The sequence below is a fragment of the Chiloscyllium punctatum genome, chromosome 44 (genome assembly GCF_047496795.1).
Source record: "Chiloscyllium punctatum isolate Juve2018m chromosome 44, sChiPun1.3, whole genome shotgun sequence".
NCBI classification, from domain to species: domain Eukaryota; kingdom Metazoa; phylum Chordata; class Chondrichthyes; order Orectolobiformes; family Hemiscylliidae; genus Chiloscyllium; species Chiloscyllium punctatum.
Window position 1 is genome coordinate 10,532,717 of NC_092782.1, and position 17,092 is coordinate 10,549,808.

At 44.3% G+C, this 17,092-nt stretch overlaps 1 protein-coding gene across 1 annotated transcript in view; it reads left to right on the forward strand.

The window, feature by feature from the left end:
• LOC140466712 (phosphatidylinositol 3-kinase C2 domain-containing subunit gamma-like) overlaps positions 1-17,092 on the forward strand; it is a 223,152-nt gene that overhangs the window by 148,153 nt on the left and 57,907 nt on the right. Inside the window, exons 25-26 of the mRNA XM_072562213.1 lie at positions 9,650-9,819; positions 11,503-11,659. Of these exons, the coding sequence (XP_072418314.1) occupies positions 9,650-9,819; positions 11,503-11,659 (327 nt within the window). The remainder of the gene's footprint in view (positions 1-9,649; positions 9,820-11,502; positions 11,660-17,092) is intronic.

The window sequence follows — 17,092 nt, forward strand, 5'->3', positions numbered from 1 at the left end:
GGAGAATTGAATGCAGATTTAGAAGGCTAAACCATATTGGTATAGCCAGTGTTCCATGAGTAAAATCTCACAATTGCAATACTTCCTACAGGAGTCACTGCTTGAGGTTTGGTACAACAACACTGAGTCAACTTCAAATTGTATTGTTACTGCTTTAAGGGCTGGCTATGCTAATAAGTCAAGGACTAGAATGAAATGACATGATGAACTGCTTTGCACAGTTCAACAGAAGCAAGCTCAAGCCTAAGTACATGTACAGTTAATTATGAATGCAACTTGTAGTCTCAGGTGTTATATAAAACTGATTTCAAGTTATTTTGTGTTACAATTCACATAAATAAAATCCAACATGGTGGCAGTGGTGGGGACTTTTCTTAAGAAATGTAAACTGTGATGTGAGCTTGCTTCTGATGATGTGGAGACACCAGTCTTGGACTGGGCTGTACAAAGTTAAAAATCACACCACACTAGGTTATAGTCCAACAGGTTTATTTGGAAGCACTAGCTTTCAGAGTGCTGCTCCTACATCAGGTGGTTGTGGAAAATAGGATTGTATAACACAGAATTTATAGCAAATGTTTACAGTGTGATGTAACTGAAATTATATATTGAAAGAGACTTGGATTGGTTTTAAGAATGACCAGAGTATTACTGTCCCCTTGACTTGTCCGGACTTGTCCTACCTGCCTATCTCCTTTTCTACCTATCTACTCCACCCTCTGCTCCCTGACCTATCACCTTCATCCCCTCCCCCACTCACCCATTGTACTCTATGCTACTTTCTCCCCACCCCACCCTCCTCGAGCTTATCTCTCCACACTTCAGGCTCACTGCCTTTATTCCTGATGAAGGGCTTTTGCCCGAAACATCAATTTCGAAGCTCCGTGGATGCTGCCTGAACTGCTGTGCTCTTCCAGCACCACTAATCCAGAATCTGGTTTCCAGCATCTGCAGTCATTGTTTTTACCTCGTTGATTTTAACCCTACTGCAAATCCTCTTGCAAGGATGCCTGCCTTGAAGAAGTTTTCCTCCTCTCGCTACAAGAATCTCAGGGAGTCCCTCTCCCACTACAACTCCCAGGTCACTTTCTCTGCCCTGAAGCTCTTCAACCATGTCGTGAAACAAACTCGCTACCACAGCCACATTTGCTTCCTCAGTGCCTGCCTCCGTAACCAACTCATCCCACACGGACTCCAGACCACCTTTAAACCAGCAGAGTTCAGACCCGAACAGGACAAACAGGACAGAATACAGATTCAAAAACATCAGCAACAGTTCTCCTTCAAGATCCTCCGCTCCACGCTTGCAGCAATGTGCCGGCACCTAACCTCTCTACAGTCAGCCCTGCCTCAGCTGAGCCCACACTCTCTCAGAATTGCAAAGGGCCCACTCTGTACTACATCCTCAGGAGAATTCATACTCTCAACAAACAGTATTTCAATTCCATCTCAAACATCAAAAACTGTAAGTACAACAAACTTTTATCTACCCACCTCCATAACCAGCGCTCCTCAAACATTCCAGAAGATTCCCCTGACCTCGGAATCTATTCCGCCATTAGCCATGCGGCTGATGCAGCTGCCACCCACACGCTGATTGATGATGTCACTTCCGCCCCCCATCATGGCCACTTCCACCCCTCACAATCCCTCATGCATCACACGTGACATCACTTCCGCCCCTCAAATCATCGCTGATGCCACATGCTCAGTGACTTCCGCCATCCTTACTGCCGTGGTCACCACCACTTCCGCCCCCACCAGTGCCACTCACCTGCATTCTGCTGACACGCCCCCCTACAGAGCCCACTGTCACTATCCCCACTCCCCAGAACCCCGAGGGGAACACTACCCCTGCTCATGACTCCACCCCCATTATCCCCACCATCACACCCACTCCAGTTACAGGTTCCGCCTCCACTCCCAGCTCCACACCCACACCAGATCCCAGCTCCCAGTCCTGCCGAGTTTTCACCATCCCCCCAGACCTCCCACTCACTGAGGACGAACGATCAGTCCTCAGCAAAGGACTCACCTTCATCCCCCTCCGTCCACGCATCAATGAATTTAATACACGACGTGACATCGAACAATTCTTCCATCGCCTCCGCCTCCGAGCTTACTTTCACAATCAGGACTCCCGCCCACCTTCCGAGGACCCCTTCACCCACCTCCAACACACTGCATCCACCTGGACACCCCGCGCTGGCCTATTACCTGCCCACGACCTCTTCATTTCCAACTACCGCCGGGACATTAACCACCTCAACCTGTCTACCTCCCTCCCCCGCTCCAACCTCTCACCCTCACAACGCGCAGCCCTCCAATCCCTCTGCTCTAATCCCAACCTCACCATCAAGCCAGCGGATAAAGGGGGTGCAGTGTTAGTCTGGCGCACTGACCTCTACACTGCTGAAGCCAAACGCCAACTCGAGGACACCTCTTCCTACTGCCCCCTCGACCATGACCCCACTCCCCATCACCAAACCATCATCTCCCAGACCATACAGAACCTCATCCCCTCAGGAGATCTCTCACCCACAGCTTCCAACCTCATAGTCCGGGAACCCCGCCCTGCCCGGTTCTACCTCCTTCCCAAGATCCACAAGCCTGACCACCCTGACCGACCCATTGTCTCAGCATGCTCCTGTCCCAATGAACTCATCTCTACCTACCACGACACTGTCCTGTCCCCCCAGTCCAGGAACTCCCCACATACGTTCGAGACACCACCCACGCCCTCCACCTCCTCCAAGACTTCCGTTTCCCCACCCCCAACGCCTCATCTTCACCATGGATATTCAATCCCTCTACACCTCCATCCACCATGACCAGGGCCTCCAAGCCCTCCGTTTTTTCCTCTCCAGACGTCCCCAACAGTACCCTTCCACCGACATTCTCATTCGTTTGGCCGAACTGGTCCTCACCCTTAACAATTTTTCCTTTGAATCCTCCCAGTTCCTCCAGACCAAAGGGGTAGCCATGGGCACACGTATGGGCCCCAGCTATGCCTGTCTCTTTGTTGGCTACGTAGAGCAGTTGATCTTCCATAATTACATCGGCACCACTCCCCACCTCTTCCTCCGCTACATTGACGACTGCATTGGCGCCACCTCGTGCTCCCGCGAGGAGGTTGAGCAATTCATCAACTTCACCAACACATTCCACCCTGACCTTAAATTTACCTGGACCATCTCTGACACCTCCCTCCCCTTCCCTGACCTCTCCATCTCCATTAATGACGGCACTGACATTTTTTACAAACCCACCGACTCCCACCGCTACCTGGATTACACCTCTTCCCACCCTACCACTTGCAAAAATGCCATCCTGTATTCCCAATTCCTCCGCCTCTGCCGTATCTGCTCCCAGGAGGACCAGTTCCACATAGAACACACCAGGTGGCCTCCTTCTTCAAAGACCGCAATTTCCCTTTCCACGTGGTTAACGATGCCCTCCAATGCATCTCGTCCACATCCCGCACCTCCGCCCTCAGACCCCACCCCTCCAACCGTAACAAGGACAGAACGGCCCTGGTGCTCACCTTCCACCCTACCAACCTTCGCATAAACCAAATCATCCGCCAACATTTCCGCCACCTCCAAACAGGGATATATTTCCCTCCCCACCCCTTTCCGCCTTCCACAAAGACCGTTCCCTCCGTGACTACCTGGTCAGGTCCATGCCCCCATACAACCCACCGTCCCATCCTGGCACTTTCCCCTGCCACCGCAGGAACTGTAAAACCTGCGTCTACACCTACTCCCTCAACTCTATCAAAGGCCCTAAAGGAGCCATCCATATCCATCAAAGGTTTACTTGCACATCCACGAATATCATTTATTGTATCCGTTGCTCCCGATGTGGTCTCCTCTACATTGGGAAGACTGGGCGCCTCCTAGCAGAGCACTTTAGGGAACATCTCTGGGACACCCGCACCAATCAACCACACCGCCCTGTGGCCCAACATTTCAACTCCCCCTCCCACTCTGCCGAGGACATGGAGGTCCTGGGCCTCCTCCATTGCCGCTCCCTCGCCACCAGACGCCTGGAGGAAGTACGCCTCATCTTCCGCCTCGGAACACTTCTACCCCAGGGCATCAATGTGGACTTCAACAGTTTCCTCATTTCCCCTTGCCCCACCTCACCCTAGTTCTAAACTTCCAGCTCAGTAACTGTCCCCGTGACTTGTCTGGACTTGTCCTACCTGCCTATCTCCTTTTCCACCTATCCACTCCACCCTCTCCTCCCTGACCTATCACCTTCATCCCCTCCCTCACTCACCCATTGTGCTCTGATACTTTCTCCCCACCCCCACCCTCCTCTAGCTCATCTCTCCACTCTTCAGGCTCACTGCCTTTATTCCTGATGAAGGGCTTTTGCCCGAAACGTCGATTTCGCTGTCCTTGGATGCTGCCTGAACTGCTGTGCTCTTCCAGCACCACTAATCCAGAATCTGGTTTCCAGCATCTGCAGTCATTGTTTTTACCTTTTAGGATGACCATGTTGGTTTCAGTTCTTTCATATGTAAAGTGCCAAAGTTTTATTTAAAAAGTTACATTCTCAAGTGAACTTTAACAATGAGTGTTGTGTGGGCCCAGATAATGTATTGAAGATGTGAGTTTCCCTGTGAGGCTCTCTGTGCCACCATGGTCAGACTGATTCTAATCTAAAAGACGGATTCACAAAATCTTACATGGATTGCTTCTGATGGACTGTGCGCGGTTGTTGGTTATGTGGTTTCATTCCTATTCTTGGCTCATTGAGATATCCAGCTGTTAAAGCAACACAAATTCTTCAAGCAGTGACACAACAATTCCCAATCTCCTCAAGCAGCTACTGTTGCACACAAGAAACAGACTGTCAGTAACAGGCGTCACTTAGCACTTTCAGAAAGGGTTGGTTAAATATTTGATTAACCGATGACTCCAGAATGAATCATTAACCAGACTCCAATGAATGTAAAAGATCCCATGACATGACTCAAAGAAGCGCAGCTATCTTGGTGAACATTTACCTCTCAATCATAATAAAACAGCACGTTAACGGATCGGAAAGTTTTAGAAATTCTGACCAGCTCAAGCAGGGATCTAAGGATTTTAGGTCTTTATCTTTTCATTATAGTTCAGCTTTCAACCATCCACAGTACTTTCCTCTCACATTAATTCATCAGTTACCTTAACATTACTTTCAGGATTTGGAGGTGCCGGTGTTGGACTGGGATGTACAAAGTTAAAAATCACACCATTCCAGATTGTAATCCAAGAGGTTTATTTGGAAGCATTAGTTTTCAGAGTGGTGCTCCTTCATCCTTCAGGTGATTGTTTATATTTACAGGATATAAACCGAATCAGTAACTTTGCAACAGCAGTGACAATAAATATAAATTCATCAGGCATAATATGCTTTAGCATTTAACCGTAATTTTCATACATCCACCAATGGTAATGATACCTTCCGCAGCCTACTGCCTAAAGTTTGGAGTTAAAAATCACACAACACTAAGTTATAGTCCGACAGGTTTATTTGGAAGCATTAGCTTTCAAAGCGGTGCTCCTTCATCCTTCAGATGGCCACCGAGACCTCTCTCTCATCCACACTGCCAATGTTTCCTTCAGATGAAGGAGCAGTGCTCTGAAAGCGAGTGCTTCCAAATAACCCTGTTGGATTATAACCTGGCGTTCTGTGATTTTTAACTTTGTATGTCCCAGTCCAACACCAGCTCCTCCAAATCATAAGTTTTGGAATTCCACTTCAATGTTTTCCTAAGTTCTTGGTAGCTCCAAAGAATTGAGACCAATTGTGGCTGGGCTTTCCTAAAAAGCAATAATAATACAACAGACTGCACTTACTGGAAAATGCTGAACCTGTTGGTTGATAGTTCTGATGACCGTAATACCTTTCCTCTCGATAATTCATGAAATATGAGTCTCTGGTTGGGCCAGCCTTTGTTCCCCATCACCAACATGCCTTGAGAAGTTAATGGTAAACTGCCTTCTTGACCAATGGCAGTTCATGAGTTTGGGCACACCCCCACTGCTACTTTAAAGGAAATTCCAGGAGTTTTACACAGTGACAGTGAAGGAACTGTGATATTGTTCCAAGCTAGTTTATTGTGTAATTTGGAGGGAACTTGCAAGATAAAGTATTCCTGTAGGTCTGCTGCCCTTTTACTCCCACATGGTGGAGATTGTGGTGTCGAGAGGTCCTATTGCAAGTTGCTTGCCAGATTCCTGCATTGCATTGTGTCGATGCTGCATACTGATTACACTTTGCCGATATGGAAAGAGTAATTGTTTAAAGTGGTGAACTGGGTGTCAATAATGCAGGCTGTTTGGTCCTGGGTAGTGTCAAGTTTCTTGGATGATATTAGAGCTGCCCTCATCCACACACATGGCCCATATTCCATCACACTCCTGTACTTTTTCTTGTACATGGTGAACAAGTTTTGAGGAGTCAGGAGGTGAGTTACTCAACTCAGGATTCCCACTCTCTAACCTGCTCTTGTAGCCACAGTATCTTTACAACCTGTTCATCATAACAGCCAGGACATTGACAATGGGGGATTATTTGAGGTAAATGTGTTGAATGTCAAGGGGAGCACAGACTGCTTTGTATCTGAGAATGGAGCAGAACACTACATAATCATCAGCAAACATTCCTACCTCAAACCTGATGATAGAAGAAAGGTTGTAGATGAAGCAGCTGAAGATGGTTGGGTTGAAGATATTACACTGAGGAACTCCCTCACAGATGTCATGGGGCTGAGATGAACCAACCACAATCATCTTCCTTTATGCCAAGGAAGATTCCAACCGGTGGAGAGTTTTCTCCCTGATTCCTATTGACTCCAGTGTTACTAGAGCTACCTTGATGTCAAAGGCATCAACTCTAGGGTTAGCTGTTTTATCTATGTTTAGACCAAGGCTGGAGTGAGGTGAGGAGTCAGGTGACTCTGGTAGAACCTAAACTGAGCATCAGTGAGTAGAGAAGTGGTGTTGTGACACCTTCCATCACTGTGCTAACAATTGTGAATGGATTGACAGAGTAGTAATTGGGTGATTTGGAGTTATTCTGCTTTTTGTAGCCAGGACATATTTGGGCAATTTTCCATATTGTAAATTAGATACCAGCAGTGTAGTTGTACTGGTAAATCTTGGCTAAGGGCCCAGCTTATTCTGGAGTACAAGTTTTCAAACTGACAGATGGAACATTGTCAGGGCCCATAGCCTTTGCAGAAACCAGAGCCTTCAGCTACATTTTGATAGCATGTGGGAAGAATTGTATTAGCATCTTAAGAAGATCTCACAGGGGGAAACCAAGGCTAATTGTCAATGAGAGGTGTTCAATAATATTTATTCAGTAAACAGTAATACAGTACAATGCTTCCTTCATCTGAAAAGTCAGCAAAAATTTCACAAACTGCTTTGTAGTGGGGTTAACTGAAAACTCAAATTGCAGTTGAGTCAATATTGCTTAAAGTACTCTGTGTAAATGAATATTCCTATTCAGTTGTAATTTTTTGGATGGATCTTGGCCACAATTAATGTAGTGGCTGGAATATGATAGATATTCCAATAAAATCTGTGATTGATCTTGCAAGGAGGTATGGGAATTTGAGTGTTGTGAGTACAAGATAGTCACTATATTCATATATGAGCATGCACAGGGAGGTCTTTCAGTTGCATACACTGATGTGAAGTCCAGGGACTTAAGTTTCAATCTGGGGGTCAGAAACCCACCACCCCAATAATTTCCAAGTCCTAAGCCCAGATCTTAACTGCATTACTCAGGAGACATTATATTGACATACATATGGTCTCATGCATTGTGCTGAGCTCCACCAGGCAGCAGTAGCTGACTGTTAAGCATCATCCTGTAGGGAAATGACAGCCATGGTGGAGCCTGCTACTACTTTGCAGAATCAAGGAACAGAAAATCAGTGGGCCAGGAGGAAGAAACCCACAGTTGGCACAGAGTAAAGGTGGTGCAAAACCTTCCTTTTTTTGTATCCCCCCACTCCACACAGCCTTTCTCAGAGCAATACAGAATGGAGAGAAGAACAACACTTGCAAACAAAAAGTGGTGAGTTAGTGTCAGCCCGGATTACGCACTGAACTTTATGGAGTGGAATCTGAGCCTGCAGCCTTCTGACTTGAGAAGTTAGAATGCTAATAAGTGACATAAGGTTGAGAGCAAGTTCATCAGGGATCATTGGATGGTTGCATTGACTGTCAGATTAATTTGGTCTTTCCACGAATTATTGAAAAGGATAGCAGAAGGAATTTCTAAACTCTTTAAATTCTCCTTCTTTGTACCATGTATGACCAAAGAGGATTCCATCAATCATGCTGAAATAAAGCTGTTTTGATTCTATCCTGGCATTATGGATTCCTGCCAACTGGATCTCACAATTGTTGTGCTGAAACTAATTGTGAGCAAGACCAGTTATTTAGTTTGAACCTGGACTGCTCGGTAGCAGGTCTTGCCCAATGCGTGGATTCTGGCTGGTTTCATGAGGCCACAGGTGGAGCCTAGGATGAGCCCAGAAACTTTTAAAGACCAAGAGATGTAGGAGCTGAAAGAGGCCATTCATCCCAAGTCTACTCCACCATTCAATTAGACCATTCTGATAATATTCTGCGATACATTCCTACTTTTTCCACATAACCCTCATGCCCTTACTGATTAACCATCTGCCTATCTCAGCCTTGAATCTACTTAACAACCCAGCCTCGACAGCCATCTGTGGGAAAGAATTCCACAAATTCACCACCTTCTGAGAGAAGACATTCCTCCTCATCTCTGTCTTGAGCATGTGACCCCTTATTCTGAGATGATGCCCTCTGGTACTGGATTCTCCCACAAGGGAAAACAACCTTCCACATCTGCCCTATCAAGTCCCCCTAGAATTTTATATGTTTCAATCAGGTTGTTTCTCATTCTTCTGTATTCCAGTCAGTAAGCCCAAACTACTCAACCTCTCATCATAAGACTGTCCCTCAATAGATGTATTAGACTCAAGAGCCCTCTCTGGACTGCCTCCAAATGCCAGTATAACTTTCCAAGATAAGGGGCCTAAAACAGTTCACACTATTCCAGCTGTGGTCTGACTACTAGCCTTGTCTCATTTTAGCAAAGCCTCCCTATTTTTAATGCTCATCTCTCTTTGAAATAAAGGCCAACATTTCATTTGCCTTAACGAAGGTGAATATCCAAAGACTTTTCACGTGGCTCTGCAGGGCAATGTTTTCACACAGAAGGTGGTGCATACATAGAACAAGCTGCCAGAAGAAGAGTTAGAGGTGGATACAATTACAACAGTTAAAAGACTTTTGGTGAGATACAAGGACAGGAAAGGTTCAAAGGGATATGGGCCAAACACAGGCAAATAAGACTAGTTCAGTTGAGGAAACCTGGTCGATATGGATGAGTGGGCCAAACGGCCTGTTTCCTTGTTATATAACACCACGATTCAATTACCCACTGAACTTGGACGCTGGCTTTTGGAGATTCATGGATGAGGATTCTGAAATCCCTTTGTATATCTATTTCTAAACAAAGTACCATGATGGAGGTAGATTTTGTTTCATTTCCTGGATTTAAAGTTTATGTTGCATCGTTCATGTATTACTGTTTTGCTCATTAGGCTGTGGAAAACTTCGTCAACTCCTGTGCAGGCTGGTGTGTTGCTACGTTCGTTCTGGGCATCTGTGACCGCCACAATGACAACATAATGCTGAAAACCACAGGCCACATGTTCCACATTGACTTTGGAAAAATATTGGGTCATGCTCAGATGATTGGAAGCATGAAAAGGTCAGCATATTTAACTTTTTCTCCAGAGTGTCTTACTCCTCACATCCTTGGGGATGATGTCAAGTCTAAGTCCAGAGATGACAGCTGAAACTTTTGGCTGATAATCAAGTACAGTACTGAGAGAGTGCTACATTATCTAAATGTTCAGGTTCAAGGTCATCCTGAGGTGCTATCCGGCCGCTAAGGTGGATATTAAATCTGGGTGGCACAGTAGCTCAGTGGTTAGCATTGCTGCCTCAGAGTACCAGGGGCCAGGGTTCAATTCCCTTCTCAGGTGACTGTTTGTGTGGAGTTTGCACATTCTCTGTGGGTTTCCTCCCACAATTCAAAGATGAGCAAGTTAGGTGTGTTATGAGCACCTCTGTTAATTAAACCAAACACCCAGAATAGCTCACTTCACCTCGTAATCTGTTAAAATATGAGTGACAGAGAACTCCCAAATTCCACTATTTAAAGAAAATAATACCAATTTATTCTTTAACTCTAAAGGTGGACATTGAACAACAACTGTTCATAACTTGGAAGCCCCCTTTCTCTTACAGCTTAATATCTGCCTCCAACTCTGTAACATTATACTGTTCCAATAAAACAATTACTAAACTTACAAAACCTTCATTTCAAAACCATACAGCAGCTGTTGTTGTCAGTGTCTTTCTTCTTCCGGATGAAGGTTCTCCCTGGGTCACCTTCTTTCTTTTTACTGTGAAGATGTTTCATATGAAAAGATACCTTTGATCGAGAGTGCTTCAGATGGCAGTTGTTCTCTGACCTTCAAAATACCTGCCCTTTTTTATATCCCGGACATCAAATCATCTCATTGGTTTGATTTTGTCAAAACAATAAATGCAATAAATTTTAGTATATTGGGGCATAATTTAAACTTATTGGTTAAATTTAAATTGTTGTCAAAACAGCAACCAACTCAGGTATCTATTTCACAGCCAAATGTTACATATTTTCAATTTTCCAGTATACTCTGAGACTGTTATCTAGTCATATTACACAGGTGTTTGTCAGCTCAGCGCAGAACAGTATTCAGTCTCTCTTAAAGATACATTACATACCTTCAACTTCATTACAGGTGGATTGGCCATGCGAAATTGCTCATAGTGTCAAATTGCACACTAGGTCGATTCACTTTGGGAAATGCAGGTTACAGGGATAGAGTGGGATGCTCTTGGGAGGGTTGGTGTGGACCTGAATGGCCTGCTTCCACCCTGTACAGATCCTATAATATCTCAAGGCAATATTTGAAAAAGATTAGGAGGGTTCACCCCAATTTCCAGGCTGATAATTGTCTTTTAACCAACATTAATAGAATGGTTAATATCTAGTTACTTATCATAGTGCTATTTGTGGGATCTCGCGGCGTGTTTCCTAATTGACAACACTTATCACAAAGACCCAGTGGTTCAACAAAGTAGTTCACCGCCACTTTCTTAAGGGCTAGTAGGGATGGGCAATAAATGCTGTCCCTGCTAGTGATACCCACATTCTGTGAATGACATTTTTTTTTAAATGACGATACTTCAAAAGTACTTTGTTGTGCTAAAATGCAGTAGACGTCCTTGGGTTATGAAAGGTGCTAGCTCTTTTATCATATCAAAGAGTAAAGTTTCTGTTTATTAATTCAAAAGAGTACAGTCCATATGTTAATCAGGGTCTGTCCATGATTACAACCAGGGATCGTGCGCCTTTTATATTTACATCTGAAATGGAGCATTTCATCACAGAAGGTGGAAAAGATGGGGCTCGTTTCCAGATGTTTGTGGATCTAAGCTGTCGGGCTTACAACATCATTCGACAACACACTCAACTCTTGATGAATTTACTGGAGTTGGTAAGAGCGAAAAGACACTTTTTTGTCGAGTTTTTGAAATATCAAGATCCTCAAAATCCCTGAATCCAAGGAGAGGATTTCCGCCTGGTTGTGGTGAGGGTAGAGGTTTTGTGCACAATTTTTCCATTGCTAAAAATCATTTTAAGGTAATACTAGGTGACTAAATGCAGTTCTTCAGATTGTGGTCTGCCTCACCATCTAATCCCTGCACCAAGGGGGCAAACTCTGGACAACCCCAGAGATTCCTTCCGATCTAACCCTTAAAAGCCACAAGGCTATCTTCTGCGGACTGCAACACAGCTCTGTGTAATTGGGGAAAGAGGCGGTGTTTAGTTGGATAGGGATTGACAAAGTTCCAGACCCAAGCATTGAGATTCCTACAAAATCAAAACAAAATGGGGAGAATTTCAACCCACTGCCTCACACTTTTCCTCTTAAAAACAAAAGGCCAGCAGCCCCAGATAATTAGAGAGTGATAATCCAAACCTACCTGATATAATCTTCAGATGGAGCTCTAAGTCCAAAATGAGCCTGAATGCTGCTGAACTATACAAGTCAGAGAGCCACTCTGACAGTGCGACCTTAGTAACACGTGGGACAGGATGTGCAATGTTGGGCATCCTTATCTGAGGGTGTTTGAGAGGGTGCTTAGAAGTGTGCCTAGGAGATGTTTCATTTTTAATTTTGTTGCACTGTTCTCAAGCTCATTAAAATCTCAATCCCACTGCTGGCTTCCCACCAATCTCAGGATCACCACATCCTCTCAGTTAGATCCAACATATCAGACTGTGAAGATGCCTGCTTCCTGCTCTCCCAGTGCTGACAAGCCACAGGTTGTCCTGAAGACGATCCACAATTTAGACTAAAAAACCCTATAACCCAGTGGTAACTCTGGATTTCCACCTCGGAGGTGTGTGTGTGTGTGTATATATCGGTGTGTTTGAGTGTTTTTTGTATATGTAAGTGTTTCTGTGTGAAGAATGTGTGCGAGAGTGTGTGAAGAATGTTTGAGTGTGAACAGTGTGTGAGAGTGAAGAATGTATGTGAGAGAGTGTGAAGAGTATGTGTGTGTGACTGTGAAGAGTGTGTGAAGAGTGTGTGAAGAAAGTGTGTGTATATGTGAAAAGTTGTTAGTGTAAAGAGTGTATGCGTGTGAAGAGTGTGTGTAGAGTTGTGTGAGTGTGAAGAATGTGTATGAGCGTGAAGAGTGTGTGAGTGTGAACAGTATGTGAGTGTGAACAGTATGTGAGTGTGAAGAGTTTGTGAGTGTGAATGTGAAGAGTGTGTGTAAAGAGTTGTGTGAGTGTAAAGAATGTGTATGAGCGTGAAGAGTGTGTGTGTGAAGAGTGTGTGTGTGTGAACTGTGTGTGAGTGTGAAGAGTGTGTGTAAAGAGTTGTGTGAGTGTGAAGAATGTGTATGAGCGTGAAGCGTGTGTGTGTGTGTGTGAAGAGTGTGTGATTGTGAAGAGTGTGTGTGTGTGAACAGTGAATGTGAACAGTGTGTGAGTGTGAACAGTGTGTGTGTGTGTGAACAGTGAATGTGAACAGTGTGTGAGTGTGAACAGTGTGTGAGAGTGAAGAATGTGTGTATGAGAGTATGAAGAGTGTGTGTGTGAAGAGTGTATGTGTGAGTGTGAAGTGTGAGTGTGAAGAGTGTATGTGTGTGAAGAGTGTGTGTCTGTGTGAGTGTAAAGAGTTTGCAAGTGAAGAGTGTGTGAGACTGAAGAGTGTGTAGTGTGAAGTGTGTGTATGAGTGTGAAGAGTGTGCGTGTGAGTATGAAGAGTATGTGTGAGGGTGAAGCATGTGTTTGTGTGACGTGAAGAGTATGTGTGTGTGAATATGTGAGTGTGAACAGTGTGTGTGCATCTGTGTGTGTTTGTGTTGTTCCTTTTTGTTACCCAGTAGTATATTGAAAATGTTGTGTATCTGTATTGAACTCCTGCCCTCAGCAGCTCATAGCTGGGCTCTACATAATTTAAAAACTGAAAATGAAGAATTAATCAAGCTTAGCTTTTCGTCACCAATATTTCTGGCCATCAAGCAAGCTATTCATGTGCTTTTCTAATTTCCTCATCCTATTTTCCATCCATAGCAGCCTCAGCATAAAAGCAAAGGAAAAACTGTAGCTCAGCAAAGTCATTACCATTGCAAGTATTAACAACGTTAGCAATCATAGAAGACAGATGTCTGTCTTTTATTTAGATTTGAACTAATACAGTGAAAGGATAACAAATCCTGCTAGACTGCAGAAAGGCAGACCAGTAAGAATGCAGATAGCTAGCTCCTTGAGTTGCCATTTCAAAACATCCAAGCTAACACTTCTTAGTCTTGCTTGGTAAAATGAGTTAGCTTTTGTGACTTAATTTTTCCAACTATTCTGTAGAATAGCTCATAACAGTGTTCTTACACACCAGGAAGAGTCAAACTGCAAGAAAAAAAGAACAAAGAACATTACAGCACAAGAACAGGCCCATCAGCCCTCCAAGGCTGCGCCAATCCAGATCCTCTGTCTAAACCTGTCGTCTGTTTTCCAAGGATCTGGAGCCTTCTGCTCCCTGCCCATTCATGTACCTATCTAGATGTAGCTTAAATGACACCATCATGCCCACCTCTATCACCTCTGCTGGCAACATGTTCCAGGCACCCACCACCCTCTGCGTAAAGAACTTGCCACGTGTGTCTCCCTTAAACTTTTCCCCTCTCACCTTGAAGTCATGACCCCTAGTAATTGAGACCCCACACTGGGAAAAAGCTTCTTGCTATCCACCCCGTCTATACCTCTCACGATTTTGTTAACTTCAATCAGGACCCCCTCAACCTCCGTCATCCTAATGAAAATAATCCTAATCTACTCAACTCCTCTTCATAGTTAGCACCCTCCATACCAGGCAACATTCTGGTGAACCTCCTCTGCACCCTATCCAAAGCATTCACATCCTTCTGGTAATTGGTGACCAGAACTGTATGCAGTATTCCAAATGTAGTCAAATCAAAGTTTCATGCCTATGTAACATAACCTGCAAACTCTTGGACTCAATACCCTGTCCGATGAAGGAAAGTGTGCCATATGCCTTCTTGACCACTCTATCGACCTGTGTTGCCACCTTCAGGGTGCAATGGACCAGAACATCCAGATTTCTTTGTACCTCAATTTTCCTCAGAGCTTTTCCATTTACTGTTGGTTATCGCTGTAGAATTGGATCTTCTGAGATGTATCACCTCGCATTTGCCCGGACTGAACCCTATCTGCCATTCTTCCACCCAACTCTCCAATCTGACAGTCCCCTTCACTATCTGCTACTTTACAAATCTTCGTGTCATCTGCAAACTTGCTAATCAGACCACCTATACCTTCCTCCAGATCATTGATGTGTATTACAAACAATAGTGGTCCCAGCACAGATCTCTGTGGAACATCATTGGTCACAGTTCTCTATTTTAAGAAACTCCCTTCTACGACTACTCTCTGTCTCCTGTTACCCAGCCAGTTCTCTATCCAGTTCGCTCGTACACCCTGGACTCCATGCAACTTCACTTTCTCCACCAGCCTACCACGTGGAACCTTACCAAACACCTTAAGTCCATGTATATGACATCTACAGCCCTTTCATCATCAATTAACTTTGTCACTTCCTCAAAGAATTCTATTAAGTTGGTAAGCCATGACCTTCCCTGCACAAAACTTTGCTGCCTATAACTGATAAGCCCATTTTCTTGCAAATATAAATAAATCCTATCCCTCAGCATCTTCTCCAGCAGCTTCCCCACCACTGACATCAGGATCACTGGTCTATAATTACCTGGATTATCCCTGCTACCCTTCTTAAACAAGGGGACAACATTAGCAATTCTCCAGTCCTTCAGGACATCATCCATGTTCAAGGATGCTGCAAAGGTATCTTTTAAGGACCTAGCTATTTCCTGTCTCACTTCCCTCAGTAACTTTGGTTAGATCCCATCTGGACCTGGGAACTTGTCCACCTTAATGCCTTTTAGAATATCCAACACCTCCTCCCTCCTCATGCTGACTTGACCTCGAGTAATCAAACATCTATTTCCTAACCTCAACATCCATCATGTCCCTCTGCTCAATAAATATCACGCAAAGTACTCATTAAGAATCTCACCCATTTTCTTTGACTCCACACATAACTTTCCTCCTTTGTCCTTAAGTGAGGGAATCCTTTCTCTAGTTACCCTCTTGCTCCTTTTATACGAATAAAAGGTTTCAGGATTTTCCTTAACCCTGTTTGCTAAAGATATTTCATGACCCCTTTTAGCCTTTTTAATTCCTGGTTTCAGATTGATCTTACTTTCCCGACATTCTTCCAAAACTTTATCTGTTTACAGTCACCTAAACCTTACGTCTGCTTCATTTTTCCTCTTAGCTAGTCACACAATCTTACCTGTCATCCATGGTTTTCTAATCATGCCAATTCTATCCTTCATTTTCACAGGGGCATGTCTATCCTGCAGTCTAATCAACCTCTGTTTAAAAGCCTCCTACATATCAAATGTGGATATACCCTCAAACCGCTGCTCCCATCTACATTCCCCAACTCCTGCCAAATTATCTATAGTTGGCCTTCCTCCAGTTTAGCACTCTTCCTTTCAGATCACTCTTGTCTTTGTCCATGAATATTCTAAAACATACAGAATTATGATCACTATTCCCATAGTATTCCCCTACTGAAACTTCAACCACCTGGCCAGGCTCATTCCCCAACACCAGGTCCAGTATGGCCCCTTCACAAGTTGGACTATTTACATACTGCTCCATAAAACCCTCCTAGATGCTCTTACAATTTCTGCTCCATCTAAACTTCTAACACTAAGTGAATCCCAGTCAATACTGGGAAAATTAAAATCTCTCATCCCCACCACTCTTACCTCTTTACATAATCTGTCTACATATTTGTACTTCTATCTCACACTCTCTGTAGTACAGCCTCAAACATTGTTACAGCACCCTTCCTATTTATGAGCTCTGCCCATATTGCCTCACTGCTCGAGTCCTCATAGTGTCCTCCTTCAGCACAGCTGGGATATCCTCTCTGACCAGTAGCACCAACTCCTCCACCCCTTTTACCTCCCTCTCTATCCCACTTGAAGCAACGATATCCTGAGCTATTTAGTTGCGAATTTTGCCTTTCCCTCGACCAAGTCTCAGTAATTACTATAACAACATACTCCTAGGTACTAATATGAGCCCTAAATTCATCTGCCTTACCTACTACACTTCTCGCATTAAAACAAATGCACCTCAGGCCACCCTGTCCCTTTGCATTCATCATTTGTTCCCTGCCTACTCTTCCCATTGGTCATGCTGACTTCATGTTGGTTCCTTACAGAAACAGGACACCCATTAAGAGACTATGTACCATGACAATTGCACTGTTATTTTGTGAGCCAGGTGTATGATATGCATGAAG